At 35.9% G+C, this 15,832-nt stretch overlaps 1 protein-coding gene across 1 annotated transcript in view; it reads left to right on the plus strand.

The window, feature by feature from the left end:
• LOC150101162 (signal peptide peptidase-like 2B) overlaps window positions 1-15,832 on the plus strand; it is a 183,884-nt gene that overhangs the window by 40,570 nt on the left and 127,482 nt on the right. Inside the window, exons 5-6 of the mRNA XM_090401377.1 lie at window positions 3,782-3,921; window positions 12,013-12,188. Of these exons, the coding sequence (XP_090257503.1) occupies window positions 3,782-3,921; window positions 12,013-12,188 (316 nt within the window). The remainder of the gene's footprint in view (window positions 1-3,781; window positions 3,922-12,012; window positions 12,189-15,832) is intronic.

A 15,832-nucleotide genomic window follows, 5' to 3' on the forward strand; every position in this document is an offset into this window, starting at 1 on the left:
AGAACTCTTGCAACTGTGATCTCCAGCCTCTGGTGAACTGTTTTACTTCTAACCCAGCTCTCAGATCCACAAACATTGTCTTGTATAAAGCTAGTTTCTAACTTCTAGCTCTAATTTCTCCTTCCATATAAATTTATTCAGTTGACTCCCCACTATACCAGCATTGCTAATTCCATTGTCTATTTCCATATTAATGTTATTTTATAATTAATATTAAAACAAGTAAAACAACATCAATATTAAAAATGTTTTACCTGTTTTACAGGATTCCATTCAGAATGCAGTTGATGTTTTTGATGTTCCTGTCTAGCTTCCAAGCCTTTGTCTTTTTGTTGCTCTTTTCATACTAAATTTGTTAGCAGTTATTCAATTTAGTTACTGCTAATAAATTTAGTATGAAAAGAGCAACAAAAAGACAAAGGCTTGGAAGCTATGCAGGAACATCAAAAACATCAACTGCATCCTGAATGGAATCCTGTAAAACATTTTTTAAAATTGATGTTGTTTTACTTGTTTTAATATTAATTATATAATAACATTAATATGGAAATTGACAATGGAATTAGCAATGCTGGTATAGTGGGGAGTCAACTGAATAAATTTATATGGAAGGAGAAATTAGAGCTAGAAGTTAAAAACTAACTTTATACAAGACAGTGTTTGTGGATCTGACAGCTGGGTTAGAAGTAAAACAGTTGATCAGAGGCTGGAGACCACAGTTGTAAGCGTTCTGAGAAAGATATGAGAGTGAAGAGATGCATCAGTGTCAGAATCATTATAACTGAGGATATTGGGAAGGAACCTGATGTTGTTAGCATTCAGGAATGTGTGATCTGAGCTAATCTCAGGTGGTTTGGTCACTTAAATAGAATGGGATAGAGTTGAGCAAAATTAGTGGTTTTTTTTTTTTTTTTTTTTTTTTGTTTGTTTTCAGAATGGCAGGATTAGAACCCAGAGGAAAACCGGGATCTAGGAGGATTGTTATAGTAAAATGTGCCTTAGAAGTAAGAAATATGTGATCCAACAGTATTGGAGTCTTGACAGATAATAGATTAATTTGGAGGAAAATAATATCAGTACTACTGACACCCTGCCTGTCTTTGCATCATCAGCAATGCTATCTGATCATCTTCTGTGAGGACCTGACAGGATATGTTCCCAATATCATTAATGTATAGATTGAGCAACAAAGAACCATGTTCTGATCCCTTGGGTACACTGCAAATTCACAACACATTATATATATATATATATATATATATATATATGGGAATAAATTTTTAACTTGGGTATATTGTATATTAGGATAACCAAGCAATTTTATATGCTTGGTTATTTTAGCTCCTAATCCCAAGTATGCAAACAATTAAGTTTGCGCCTGAAAACAAAGTTCAAGTCTTGAACTTTGTTTCAGGCGCAAACTTAATTGTTTGCATACTTGGGATTAGGAGCTAAAATAACCAAGCATATAAAATTGCTTGGTTATCCTAATATATATATATATACACCACTTCTTGATACCTATCTTTCCATCCACTTATCCAAGTCCAGTTTTTACGTCCATTAAGGTATTTGATAGGATACCACATGAAAAGCTGTGGTATCCTATCAAATACCTTAGCAAAGTCCAGCGGTATCATATTTTATCCATTACCTTTATCCAACTCAACCATAACGTTATTATAAGATGTGTGGAAATTGCTAAAACATCATTTTCATTTACCAGTCTGATCTTTGCAAAGTATAGCTTGTCTGTCAACCCAACATTTCTAGGTGCACCTTCTCTAAAATCCTCACAACTGCTACAAAAGATACTGATAGGTTGGCAGTTAGACTCATCAGTATTTTCACTATCCTTGTACAACAGAACTATCATACATACTTTCCATTCCTGTGGAATCTTATCTTTCCTGAGCTATACAAACCTATCAAGGGCCTAGCCAATACAGGTGAACATTCCTTTATGCTGATATTGCATCTATCCTTATTGCTGGATTTTTATCTGGGTTATGCAACAGCTCTTTCTTCTGCTCCTCACGCACCTCTCTCTTCATTCAGTGTGCTGGTAGTCGCTTTAGTGTAAGTTATGTTGGTTATACAAGGATGCCATTTGCATCCAGTGAAGTTATTCTTCTACATTAATTTTTTTCTTTATACTTGCAGCATAACAATAAAATTCTTTTGGTTGCATTTAGTCCACCTAGCCAATTTCTTATCAAAGTAGATAAGAAATTGGTTATGTGGACTAAATTTCTTCAATTTAGGCCTCTGCAACTTTTCTGGCTGCTTGCACTTTATATATTTCATAACTCCTCTCACTCTTATTCTCACAATATTCCTTCCACGTTATCTTCTTATGGATCTTTTGCTCAATAAGGTTGCATGTGCATTTAACTTCTACTTTATTTGTTCTTCAAACTTTGAGGTCATGTTCAGATACTGTCTTTTCAAAGCTCCTCATGTACTACTCATATTTTCCCCATTCATTAACTAATATTGTGAGGCCAAAGATAGTATTCTTCTTCTTTATTTATTTTTGGCAAAAAGAATACAATGCAGCTAGATCGATGTCTAGTCCAGAAAGCCAATCCAGGGCCTCATCTGTCACCTCATGGATGTCTTGGAGGTTACCATGAAATTGGCATCTTGGGCAGTCTGAATGACTGCCCTGAGTCGTCTTGGCTATGGGGGAACAGTCACAAAAAGTATTGTCTGACAGTTTCCATTTGTGTAGTAAGTAGCCACATTTGCTCTGGTTAGCTCTGATCCTATTGATAGATGACCAGATCTTCCTAGGAAGAGCAAAACCAGGCTGCGGAGCACAGGGATCTTCAACCATAAGCCATTTGTTGGCAGGTTGTTGGACCAGTGTTCTCTCGATGTATCAGATGGTTGATGGTGAGGCAGCCAAAGAGAATTTGTCCATTGACCAGAAAGGGTTTCTTGGTTTTAGGTGAAGACTAGGTGGATTTTTGAGAGTCTGGGGCAGGAGCAGGTTGCTCATTACTTTATTAAATTCTTTAATTGAGGCTTGTCTTCTACTTATATTTGGTGGAGCAATGCTGGATTGGACAGGCAGCCAGAGGAGGAGGGTGTTTCTCAGTGTCCCACTAATTGTGCGCATGGTAGAGTTTAGCTGTGTATCTATGATGTTAGTATGCACACTTCTCTCCCAGACAGGGTTACAGTATTCTTCTTCAGATAATGTGAGGGCTAGTGCAGACAACCTTAGGATTTCTGTTCCACAACCTCAGGTTGTTCCAGCTAGCCTTGAAATATTATTTTTGTTTTCATTTTGTTGGACAGGTTGGTGCCTTTTATAGGTTAGGCTTTCCAGGCTCACTCCAAGGTATTTTGGGTGAGGCTAATGCTCTACCATTTTGCCGTATCAATTGATGGTGTTCCATCAATCAATTTACAACAGCACTGTGTTGTAAATGGATGGAATTTCAATTCACCAAAGACATGCAATCCATGCTCTTCAAGCTTTCTAACTTTGCATTTTTTTTAGCATATACCTTACCATAATAAAACCATTCATTAGTCATACTGTTTTCATAATCTGCAGTAACTTTTATGATTATATTAAATTAAATAACATTGATTCTTCTTAATTCATGTGTCCATTAATTGTACTTTGTTTTGATTCTAGAAGCTAGAAATTTATGAACTATAAAACTGAATTCAATGCTTTTTTGAAAGAAAAAAAAATATATATATATTATTAGGTGATTGTTTTTTGATTATTTATATTTTTAATTATAAATATATCTAATTCTAGGCAATGTCATCAAGCATTAGTGTACTGTTATTTGCACCATCTGCACTAAATATTGATTTCAGTCTCCTAATTATTTGGATAGTGGCCATGTTTTCAGTAACTGTTGGTGCCTATTGGTCAGGACTTATAAGATATGCTCTGTAAGTAGCATTTTCATTCTCTTTCTTTTAAAATTTTAATATGTACTTTTTGATACCATATGCACATTTAGCACTTCATTGTTAATTTTATGTCTATACTACACACATGTGAAAGTTCACAAGGCCTGTAACACGACACTGCCATGTCCGTTCATTGGAGAAAATTTATATCTTTTATTTTATAATTTTATAATCCCCCCCTGCACACACACAGAGGTCACAAGGCCTGTGACATGACAGCACTGTGTCCATTCATTAGAGAAAATGGTATGGCGAAAGCCATTTCAAAGAACAGAGGTAGATGAAATGAAGAAAAAGGATGAGAAGTTGGTTCCATAAGTTTGGACCTGTGTATAGATGTTGACTAATGGCTGCCTGTGTTTGTATGTGAGTAGAGGAAAGTGGAGGAATGGCAGAGACCATTTGAGCAGTACCCATGGAATTATCATGGGCACTGCTCCACAGTGGAAGAGGGATAATGTATTAAGCATTGTAGCCATGTTCTGGATACAATCAAAGCATTCTGAGGGAGTTTTGGATCCAGATCCACATCCAAATGTGAGAAGAGTAGTCTAAGGTCAGATATATTTAGAATTCATGAAGGAGTACTAGGTGTACTGCAGAAGAGAAATAATGTTTAGAACCAAAAAAAAAAAAAAAAAAGAATACCAAGTTTTTTGGAGGCAGAAGATTATCATAAAGTTAGAATGAGTGAAGCAAGATGTTTCTTTGAAATCAGAGACTATAGAGAGGATGATTTGATAGCATTGAAATTCTCCAAATTATTCTTATTCCACTTGAGAGTAGTTAGGAAATTGGTGTTTAAACCTTTTGTTATAGGAGATCTGGAAGTTTGAATTATTTGAGCACTAGGTTTTGTGAATAAATAAGATGAATGGAACATACTGTCATCAATAAAACTATGAATAGGACTTGAGGTTAGTAAGAGAAGGTCGTTGATGTACAGGAAGGATGTGGGTGAAAGCACTGAGTTCTGAGATACATACTTTAGCATTGATGGAAAAAAGCTAATGAGAGGAAATCTCCACCATAAATGGCCAGTCACAGAGGGCAGAAGAAGATTGTGAAGCCAGACTCAATCAAATGCCTTGAAAATATCAAGAGTGATCATGGGAGTTTCCTCAAACTTTGTCATGGTTTGTGTCCAAAGATGGTAAGGTTAGCTAGGAGATCTGCTGTGGAGTGAGAGTGGCAGAATCCTTATTGATGATAACTGATTAAGTGGTGGATCTCTAGGTAGTGAAGTAATTTGCCATTAATGACTTTATTTTTTTCAATCATATGGAAGTGAGAGCAATAGGAGTGAGTTTGATGGCTGATTTATCTCCTTTTTTAGAACTGGCTGGATAAAAGTTTTCTTCCATGCTGTTGAGTTAATGTTGAATAAGTATATGACAGTAGCATTTTTCTGATATCCTTTCGGCAGACCATCAGAGGAGACATGATGTGGTCTGTTTGGTATAAGATTTGCCTTTTATCCTATGTACAACAACTAGAATGAAAGACTGATGCCATGAGACCTGCCTTATCTTTAGGTGATGTTACCATTGTGCAATCAGGATGCAAGAGGTGGAAATGTGGAAAGATATGTTGCACTCAACAGCATTTGTTGTTGTTATGTGCTATCCAGTCATTTTTGACTCTTTAATAAAGGCTCTTCATCCTACTCAACCTCTTGTCCTTTCTTTGAGCAATTGAAAGTTCAAGTCAGTAAGTTTTTTTTATGTTGTCCATCCAACAATTTTGCAGTCTTCTTCTCATGTCCTCAGTCTTCCCCAACATAACTACCTTTTCTGATGATTCATCTGCTCTCATAATATGTTCAAAATACATCAACTTCTGTTTAGCAATCATTGCCTCCAAGGAGCATTCTGTCTATATATTCTCTAAAACCTTCTTATTGGTCTTTCTTATATTCCATGGGATTTTTAATAGTCTCCTCCATGCCTATAATTCAAATGAATCTATCTGCTTTATCTTTCTTCTTTCACATCGATACATCACTACTGAAATGCCATTGCTTTGACAATTTTAACTGCTATCATAAAACTCAACTGCCATTTGAACAGGAAACAGGCTTTTTAACCCTTATGAAGTTGTCTTTGGATTTTTATTATTATTATGATGATGATGATTATTAAGAGGAGTCGGGGACTCATCAAGGGAGGCCACATACTACACAGACCAGCTATCATACTTATTCTTGAATTCATTCACATTGCTTGCACACACCATCCAATGGCAGTCCATTCCAATCACACACCATCCTATGAGAGAAATCTAGCCCTCATCCCCTTCTTAGTAGCATTCATTCTCAGCTTCCAAGTATGCCCTCTTGTCCTTTCCCCACCCTGAATAAAATGAAAATTGCATAAACTGAAATGCTGTATGACACTTTTAGAAGTTTGTAAGTCTCAATCATATCACCCCCTCTTTCTATTGTTTTCTGTTGTCTCCAGTCTAAAAATTCTCTATCTGTTTTCATAATCAATATTCCACAATCCTGATATCATTTTAACACTCTCCTTTGCACTCTCTTCACTGTATCTGTCTTTACACGAGAAAGTTGTTTCAGCATTGCAGTCATCTTTTGAGTTGTATTTGCAATCTTTGCTACATGGACCCTGAACTTCATCTTGCTATCTACTAACACTTGAAGATCCCTAGCATGATCAGTTTCTTCTAGCATAATCTCACCAATATAATATGACATTGGATATCTGCAAGTACTGCATATCAGCAGCATTCCTGATTAGCCTACCTGTCTTTGCATCATCAGCAAATAGCTGTGTGTCACCTATCATATCCTTCTCAATATCATTAATGTTCAGATTGAATAACAGTGGACCAAGGACTGAACCTTGTGATACACCACTAGTTACCTTAAATCTTACAGACTCACATCCCGAATATACCACTTTTTGATATCTGTTGGTCAGCCATCCTCTTTTCCACACTAATATTTTATAATCCAAACCCATATTCTCCAATTTATGCTGTATTCTATCAAAAGTCTTAGCAAAATCCAAAAGTATCATGATGTATCCATTTCCCCTTGTCTAGCTCAATGGTAACATTATCATAGAATGCGAGCAAGTTGCTGAAACATGACCTTCCCTTAGTAAACCCATTGCGAAGTGAAGATTGAAAATGTAGATTGAATGACAATCATCCGTGGATTGAATACATCACTGGTCACCTTAAACAATCAAAAACACCTTAAATCTAGTAGATTCACTCCTCTAGCCACCACCACTTTGATACATATTTGTCAGCCACTAACACTCTTTGACCTCAAGTTCCTTCTGTCATATGCTGCTTGAGGAAGTTATCCCACAACAGCTCAATAAATTCATTTCATTCTTCTCATGATATTCTACTGCCTATCCAATCAATATTTGGATAATTGAATTCTTCCATTATGATTACTCTTTTTGCACTCATTGTTTCTATTTGGTTGTAAAATCTCATAGAAAAACAAAATAGAAATTTTTTTTTATATCGATTTTACATGGGCAGTTAAATTACATAAAAAAACTTGTAATTAAAATAATGTATAACTCACTTTTACTGTATTATATATGGTAACAAATTGTTAGAATATTTAAATAAGAACCACTAGAATTTTAACTAAAATTAAGCTTAGGCAGGATTAGGCTAGGAGACCTAAGGCTAGCAACAGCTGCGAAGGTCACCAGATTATGAGTTTTCCTGCGAAAAACCCAGCGATAACATGGGTGACGGAGAAAACCCTCCAGTAAATCCAGGGTACTTTAGAGAAGAAGTGCCAAGGTCGGGAGAATGATATAAAAGACAGAGATTTAGTGGCTAGGTGGCTCTCACTTCGAAGTTTTGTTCCAGTGCCAAGCCTTTTCCTGGGTCCCCCTCCATCCCAGGTCACATTCCCACGAGCAGCAGTTCTGACGAAGATAGGAAGTTTGCTAATAACAGAGACTGCCTTTTCAGTCTGACGTAATAATAAATAACATAATATCATCATCATAAAATAGATATTACAAATGGTGCAGCTGGTAGGATATTTGTAATATCTATTTTATGATGATATTATTATGTTATTTATTATTACATCGGACTGCGCAATTTTTTAAATTTTTCTTACGTCGTAATATCGTAGTTGCTTTAGCCAGTTCAAACTGTCTATAGACTTCAAGTTCTAATTCATGCACAAAATTCGCAATTATTCTTAATCCTTTAGTCTATAACCTTTGCTTTACTTCCCTTGCCCCCTCTCTCTCAAGGCCATAAGTATGCTATTTCAAGTGCTCCAAGTGTAGACTTAGGAAAAGCTTCTTGTTGGAACCAATTCCTTAATCTACCTTACTGTATTTCACTTGTATTGATCTTAAAAATTTTTTTTTTCCGACTGTGCCATTAAGGATAGCGTAAAAGAAATGTTTTTCTTTCCCTTATATATAAGATTAACATTCAGCTAAGCACAAAAATAGCTCTCATTTTCTCTATCTCAAGCAACTCCTATTAATTAATCAGTCAGTCATTGCTGTCACTATTCTCAGGTCACACAGGTTCGATATTTTTATGAGACAGTGCATTGGCAAAACAAGATCAGGAAAGCTATTAACAAAACAAACATGTTTGTTCATTCTAAGAAAAATTATATACAAAATTCAAACAGCACATATCACTTGTCTGGTTCTAATTAAGACAACAAGAGCACAATGGAGATGATACAGATCACATGTCTAATTCTCCACACGATCATTTAAGCATTTTGTTGAGTTTTAAGACAAAGAAATTATAAGTGCTCATAACTTTTCAGACGCTTGGATAGAACTTAACACACTTAAACTTCACTCACATTGTACATGGAAAAAGGCAAAACTTAAACCACATTCAATTTTAGCATTACACAACATTAGCCAATCTTTAGTACTCTGTACTGCTCACATTCAAACAGAAGTACAGCTTTCCGACTTCTCTAATACTTTCTGTGATAACAGAACCAACATTCGTCGTTTCAACTTCACAATCTAGGATATTACTTAAAACATTCTACTTACAATCTTTGCCAGTTCGTTACACAGTCCTAGATCTTTAAGGCTTACAGGCACGTTCTGCTTCTTTCCTGCTAAAACTTTCGATGCACTAGGTTATGGCAGCGATAATTCAGCACACAAGTAGATCATTGGGGAATCTCACAGTGGGATATCTTGAAAAGGCCTTCTCTGCTATTAGCGAACTTCCCATCTTCGTCGGAACTGCTGCTCGCGGGAACATGAACTTCCCACCTATCCTAAGAAAAGGCTTGGCACAGGAACAAAACTTCGAAGCAAGAGTCCCCTAGCCACCAAATTTCTGTCTTTTATATCATTCTCCCGACCTTGGCCCTTCTTCTCTAAAGTCCCCTGGATTTACTGGTGGGTTTTCTCCGTCACCCACGCTATCGCTGGGTTTTGGCAGGAAAACTCATAATCCAGTGACCTTCGTGACTGTTGCTAGCGTTATGTCTCCTAGCCTAATCCTGTGTGAGCTTAATTTTAGTTACAATTCTAGTGATTCTTATTTAAATATTCTAACAATTTGTTATCAGATTTAATACAGTAAAGTGAGTTATACATTATTTTAATTTCAAGTATTTTCATTGCCCATGTAAAATCGATATAGAAATAATATTTCTATTTTTTTTTTTTTTTTCTACGAGATTTTAGGAAGGCCTACTCTCAATTTTTTCACAACTTTTTTTTTTTTGGGGGGGGGGATGCATATTTATCACACAGCCTATTCGCTTGCAGAACGGCTCTTCACTCTGCAATCAGAGAGGCACCTGCTGTTGTCCTCTATGGATTTGAGCCCATGTTCCCTAGCAAATTTAGGAGCTCTCATGTCAACACAGGATTCACAGATATTGATGAGTATTTAAATAACCTGATTGAGGGAAACAAAATGGCTCATGAAATAATTGCAGAATCCAATAGAAACAGCTCTCAAAGAATGAGAGCATGTGCTAATAAGCTGAGGAAATACAAAGTCCTATGACCAGGGAATTTAGTCCTTCTCGAACAAAAGACAAATAAGAAAAGAGGGAGGAAGTTGGGTAGGAGTGCCTTGGGTCCGTATGAGATTCTGGAAAAACTTTCCTCGTTAAATTTTAACATTCGGGATAAAATGGATCAAAAGAAGATAATGATGGTGCATTCAGATATAATAAAGCTGTATAAAAGCAGGTCTGACAGATTAATGTGTCTGGGAGACTCTTTGGAAAGGGTGTTGAGGGGAAGGAGACATTCCCTCAGAGATAAATCTAGAGCTAATGGAAATTGTGAAAGAAAAACCCCACTGTGAAATGCCGACTACTCTAGGAATCAGAATATGAGAGATGCCAGGCAGAAAATTAATGGAGTGAGAAGTATTACACACCAAAGGAAGAATTATAAAGGAGGATATGCCAACAACCTGGATGGGGGAATACAAAGGGAGAAAAGAAATATGTTTAATGATGAAATAAGAGAATACGTTCAAACGCGATACAATTTGAGGCCAAGAAGAACCTAAAAAGGTGAAATTAGTCATGTCTTCTCCAGAAAATGTGCAGGCAACGGGTAAAAAAAAAATTTTTTGTGAAAAAAATTTTTGAGTGAGAGTAGGCCTTTGTAAAATCTCATAGAAAAAAAAAATAGAAATATTTTTTCTGTATCGATTTTACATGGGCAATTAAATTACATAAAATACTTGTAATAAAATAATGTATAACTCACTTTACTATATTAAATCTGGTAACATATTGTTAGAATATTTAAATAAGAACCACTAGAATTGTAACTAAAATTAAGCTCAGACAGGATTAGGCTGGGAGACCTAAGACTAGCAGCAGTCGCAAAGGTTACCGGATTATGAGTTTTCCTGTCAAAACTTTGTAGTCTTCTCTCTTCTCTAGAGCCATATGCATGTAGACATCTTTGCACATGTTTGATGGATGCAAACTGGACGATCACAAAGTTGAAATCGTTCTCTCCTTGTAATCATTCCCATGATAATGCCCATTCCCGTCAACACAGTCACGTAACATTCTTGCTTTTACACTCATTCTCACCATTCTCCCTTTATAATTTAGTTTCCCTGACTTTGTGTTAGGTCTCATACTAGTTGTTAGTTTTTCAAGACCCCTGATACCAAACGCATTCAGGTGTAGGCAGTCCCTCTTATACAAATCTAATCTTCTCTCAAACTCACTCCACACATCCAAATTTTATTTTATTTTAATTTTGATACTATTATATATATATATATATATATATATATAAACTTAGGTACTGTAGTGTGAGCCAAATCAAAAAGCTGGAATTTTTGATTTGAACTATTGATTGTATTCTAAATTTTGTTTTGTACTGCTTTGGCACATCTTTTGAAGAAAGAACTAGAGTTTGGATTGAGATTGTGGGGGTGGATTTAGTGTAAGTGAAGAATAAAGGTCCTTATTTCAGCAGGAATAGTTATCTTCTGTTTGATCAGAGCAGTTGCTTGGATCTGGATGACAGAAACAATCAGATCATGGAACAGTGGCATAGAAATCTCAAAACTCATCTTAGTTGGCACCGCTGTAGTGTCATAGGATACAAGACTGAGAATCTGTCAATTTGGAGAAAAGGGAATGTGGACACTATTATGGTTAGAGTTGCCAGGAGGAGTGATAATGTTTAGGAGAGCTGGTTAAAAAAAAAAAAAGTCCAGCATATTGAGAAAATGAGGATTATCTGTTATTCTGGTAAGTAGCAGTTAGATCATTACTGATAGTGAATAGTTTGACTTCTCTTCCATTTTAGCACTTGAAGTTCAAGAACAGTTGCCAGGTTGAATTATGTATGTTGAACAAAGAAGATTATTTCCTTGTTTGGGTAATTATATGTAATTAAATTTCCAACATAATATAAGCACATTAAAACGTATCAGTAGTATGATATGTGTTATTAGAATTTGAAAATATAATAGTCAAAATCATCATTTAAAAATGGCTTTTTTTTCCCTACTATTTGCATATATTTTTCTCAGATTGTTGTTGGTATTTCTTACTAGGTACTTCTTTCTGTTTTTCAGATATTCAAAAGAAGTCAGTAAACCTTGTATTCAGAGCAGTGATCAACCAATTAAATCTGAAATGCAGCATGATGGAGAAGAAAGTGCATTGAACGTTACACCCATTCTGGTTGCAGTATTTGTACTTTGTATGGGAGCCATGTTACTCTTGCTCTATTTCTTCTTTGATTATTTAGGTATCATATTTATGTTTGCATTTTTTTTAAAGTATAAATGCATTTAAATTCCTCTGATAGAACATAATAATAATCCTATAATAAATTTAGTTTAATACTTGATCCAAGTGTGTGCAAACAAAGTTTGCTCCTGAAAGTATCTTCAGGACTGGGGTAAAGTGGTACAACACTCGGCAACTCCTTTCAAAGGTGGAGCAAGCTACCAACACTCCTATCTCAGTATCTCCCGTAATGCAAAACACATCTCCTTGCGGATATGTGTTTTGCATTACGGGAAGGGCCACTACCCAGACTATTTTTGACCTTTATTGAGGTCTGTTCAGTGGGAGGCAGGCCCAAGTGGAGATACCAGTAAGAAGCATTAGCAAGGTCATCTCCTCCTATAAGAGCTGCCAAATGGTTTGCTACCTTTTTATTAAATTACTCTGGATTTAGAGAAAGATGTTGAAAGTTTATTTTTCACTTGGTCAGACTATAATAAATTTAGTTTATTATATAGGAGGAGATGACTTTGCTAATGCTTCTGCCCTGGCTCCCACTGAAGAGACCTCAATAAAGGTTGAAACTAGTCTGGGTAGTGGCCCTTCCCTGATGCATAACATTATTACATATCTGCAAGGAGATGTTTTGCATTACGGGAGATACTGAGATAGGAGTGTTGGTAGCTTGCTCCACCTTTGCAAGGAGTTGCCTGGTGTTGTACCACATAGCTAAAGGGTTTCTATAGGATTAATTCAGAGGATAATTTTGAGATCAGGACTGGTGGTGGGAGAACCCAGTCCTGAAGATACTTTCAGGCGCAAACTTTGTTTGCACACACTTGGATAAAGGATTAAACTAAATTTATTATAGTCTGATCAAGTGAAAAATAAACTTTCAATAATAATCCTAAATCCATGAAATGTGGATGCCATTGATAAAATTCTTATTACAAGAAATTTTCATGCCCATAAGCATTAACAAAAAACTGATTAGCAGTGACTTAGTTTTAAGTTTCATTTCTGCAACATTGAGTATCTTCAGAACCAAGTAAACTAGCTGCATTCTTCGAAGAGAAATGTTTGTTGTATTCTGCAGACATTTCCCTGCATAAAAGCACTAGCAAATGTGATAATTAATATTGAAGGTCATCTGGTGGTAATTACATTTTTTTTTAACATTGCATTCACAGACATTTCATTGTGGTTTCAATGTTTGTTCTTTGTCTTTGCTGTTTCTGTTTTGTCCTTGACTAGTAATTGAGGTGTGTGTATATGTGTACATATTATCTTCCTAAAAGTTGAGACAGTCCTCTGATTGCAGGAAAATGTATACATTTACACAATATGGAATTTTTTTTTTCCTGTGAAGGATGTGAGCTGTTTATGTTTCAGTCTGTCATACTGATTAAAGAGTACAAAGGGGTAGACATTTCTGAGGGAATGATAGTTTCGCATCATTTTGCGAAAAATATTTTTAATATGACATCGAGCAGCATTCGGACTTTCTGAGTTTGCAGTTTGATATGCTAAAGAAATAGAACTCCACAGGTAATACTGAGCTTGAGATACAACCACACAGACCTAAAATATTGACTGACAATTGCCTTCTCCCTCCCCTTACCTGAAAAGACTGATTATTTCGTCTTATCAGATATTGGAGAATCTGTGTTTGGCAGTGAGAACGGTCACAAGCAATCACATAAGTGCTTCTATGACATGTAGAGAGCTGTTAGATACAAATTCTGCTGACCTGTGCTTCTGCCTCTCTCTCTCTCTCTCACCTTAATGAAATATTGCAATATGATCTAAAAAATAAAGCCAACTTCGTGGCATCATTTTCTCATCCAACTCTTGCATAGTTGATCAAGGTAAATCACCTCTAACTTGACTTGGATTATTGTATCACATGCCTCCTCCTGTAGCCTTTCACCAGAAAATCATCAGAAGAATCCTGAATAACTAAGATACCAAAGAGACTTCCATTCCTGATATTATCCCATCAGTTATGCTCTTGAACTAATGCTGGTCCTTTATCATTGTGCCCTATATTATACTCAGCTGACATCCACTCTACAGTATGGAAGCAAGCAATTCCAAAAAAAAAGAAACAAGTGTCTACCATCAGACTGTTGACCTACTACTCTCATATCAACTCTGTCTAAAGTAATAAAGGTTATCAATAATCAACTTCTTCAGCACCTGGAAAACTGTCAGTTAACCCAGTGTTGATATGGATGAAATATATCACTTCTCATGCACATCGTATTCACGAGATTTCAATGTAACATCGGGGGTGTTGGAATTTTAATATGCATTTCACATCCATGATAACCTGAAGTAGAATGTTCTGTGCAAGCAGACAAATTCACCACATCCCACCCTAGTTGAGATGACTAAATCAGTTTCTTCTGATTTAGTCATTGAGTCTTTATTCTGGTTTGATTCTTCTTTTCAGACTTTCATTTTTTTCCCTTTGAATATTTGAGTTACAATTCACCTCTGAAAGCAGCTTGAATTTGATGCTTTTTTAAATTTTTATACATATTTCTTGTTTCCAGTATGATATATTTCTTGTTATACACATCTTTATGTTAGAACATATTGTTAGTAATCATAAGAAGACTTGTGGAAGAACACTTAGGGATGAGATAAGTCTTTTTCGTTAATTAACTGTAGTTGTGTACTTGTAGAGTGTCTGCTTGTTTATTTCAGTTTTGTTACGTAATCTTTAAACGTAGAGCAACATACACTAATAGGCATTGAATGAACAGTTCTTTGTCCATTCATGAATAAAATTTTGATTTCAGTCATTTTGTGAAATGTGAGGTATACTGCATGTGCTCATTGTATTATATGGATAAGCTGTGCCCAGGACTGGCTCTGAAATCAGTTGTTTACAGCAATGTCAGATTGTATTCATAAGGTTAGGAGGATAAATAAAGTGGAGATGGAATAGATGAATCATGGAATTATACAGGAGCCTCTGAGAAAGAATGTCTGGAGGTATGATGAACAGGGTATCCCTCAGCAACATTGAGGAGTATAAGACACAGGTGCAAGGAAGGTGACAAGTATAGTGAGGAAGGAGAAATTGAAGAAATGAAGGGGAAAGCAATTAGTAGTAGTACCTAGGACTTGGTCTGAAATCAGTTAGCTATGAGAAAGTTAGATTGTCATAAGTAACTAATTCATCAAGCCACAGTATATCACCAGCCTTTTTTCCTTAATTTATCAGTCCCTTGTACAGAACATCTGTTCTGTTCTATGATGCTTGTACCTGCCTAGCCACTTCCCACATCAAAAACCACTGATCACTCTCTTCAATTGATGACATCATGATAATATCTTCTGTTATTACTGTATAACAAGATATTATTATATCTTGCTCCATGTGTTGTTTTAACTACGTGGTGCATAAGGCAGTTGTCCCTGAGTAGCTCAAGGAATTCAATCTCCTTACCGACATGTTATTTCCTGCATTCCTGTTGTTAGAATATTCCTACAGTTAGGAGGATAAATAAAGTAGAGATTAAATCGATGAATCTTGGAATTATGCAGGTTCTTCTGAAAGAGGATGTTTTTTAGGAGATAAGAACAAGGTATTCCTCCACAGCATGAGAAGTATAAGACACAGGTTAGGAAAGAGAAATTGGCTGAAGCAAC

Source organism: Typopeltis vanoorti, chromosome 12 (genome assembly GCF_054136105.1).
Source record: "Typopeltis vanoorti isolate ZY-2024b chromosome 12, IOZ_Tvanoo_1.0, whole genome shotgun sequence".
Classification (NCBI taxonomy): domain Eukaryota; kingdom Metazoa; phylum Arthropoda; class Arachnida; order Uropygi; family Thelyphonidae; genus Typopeltis; species Typopeltis vanoorti.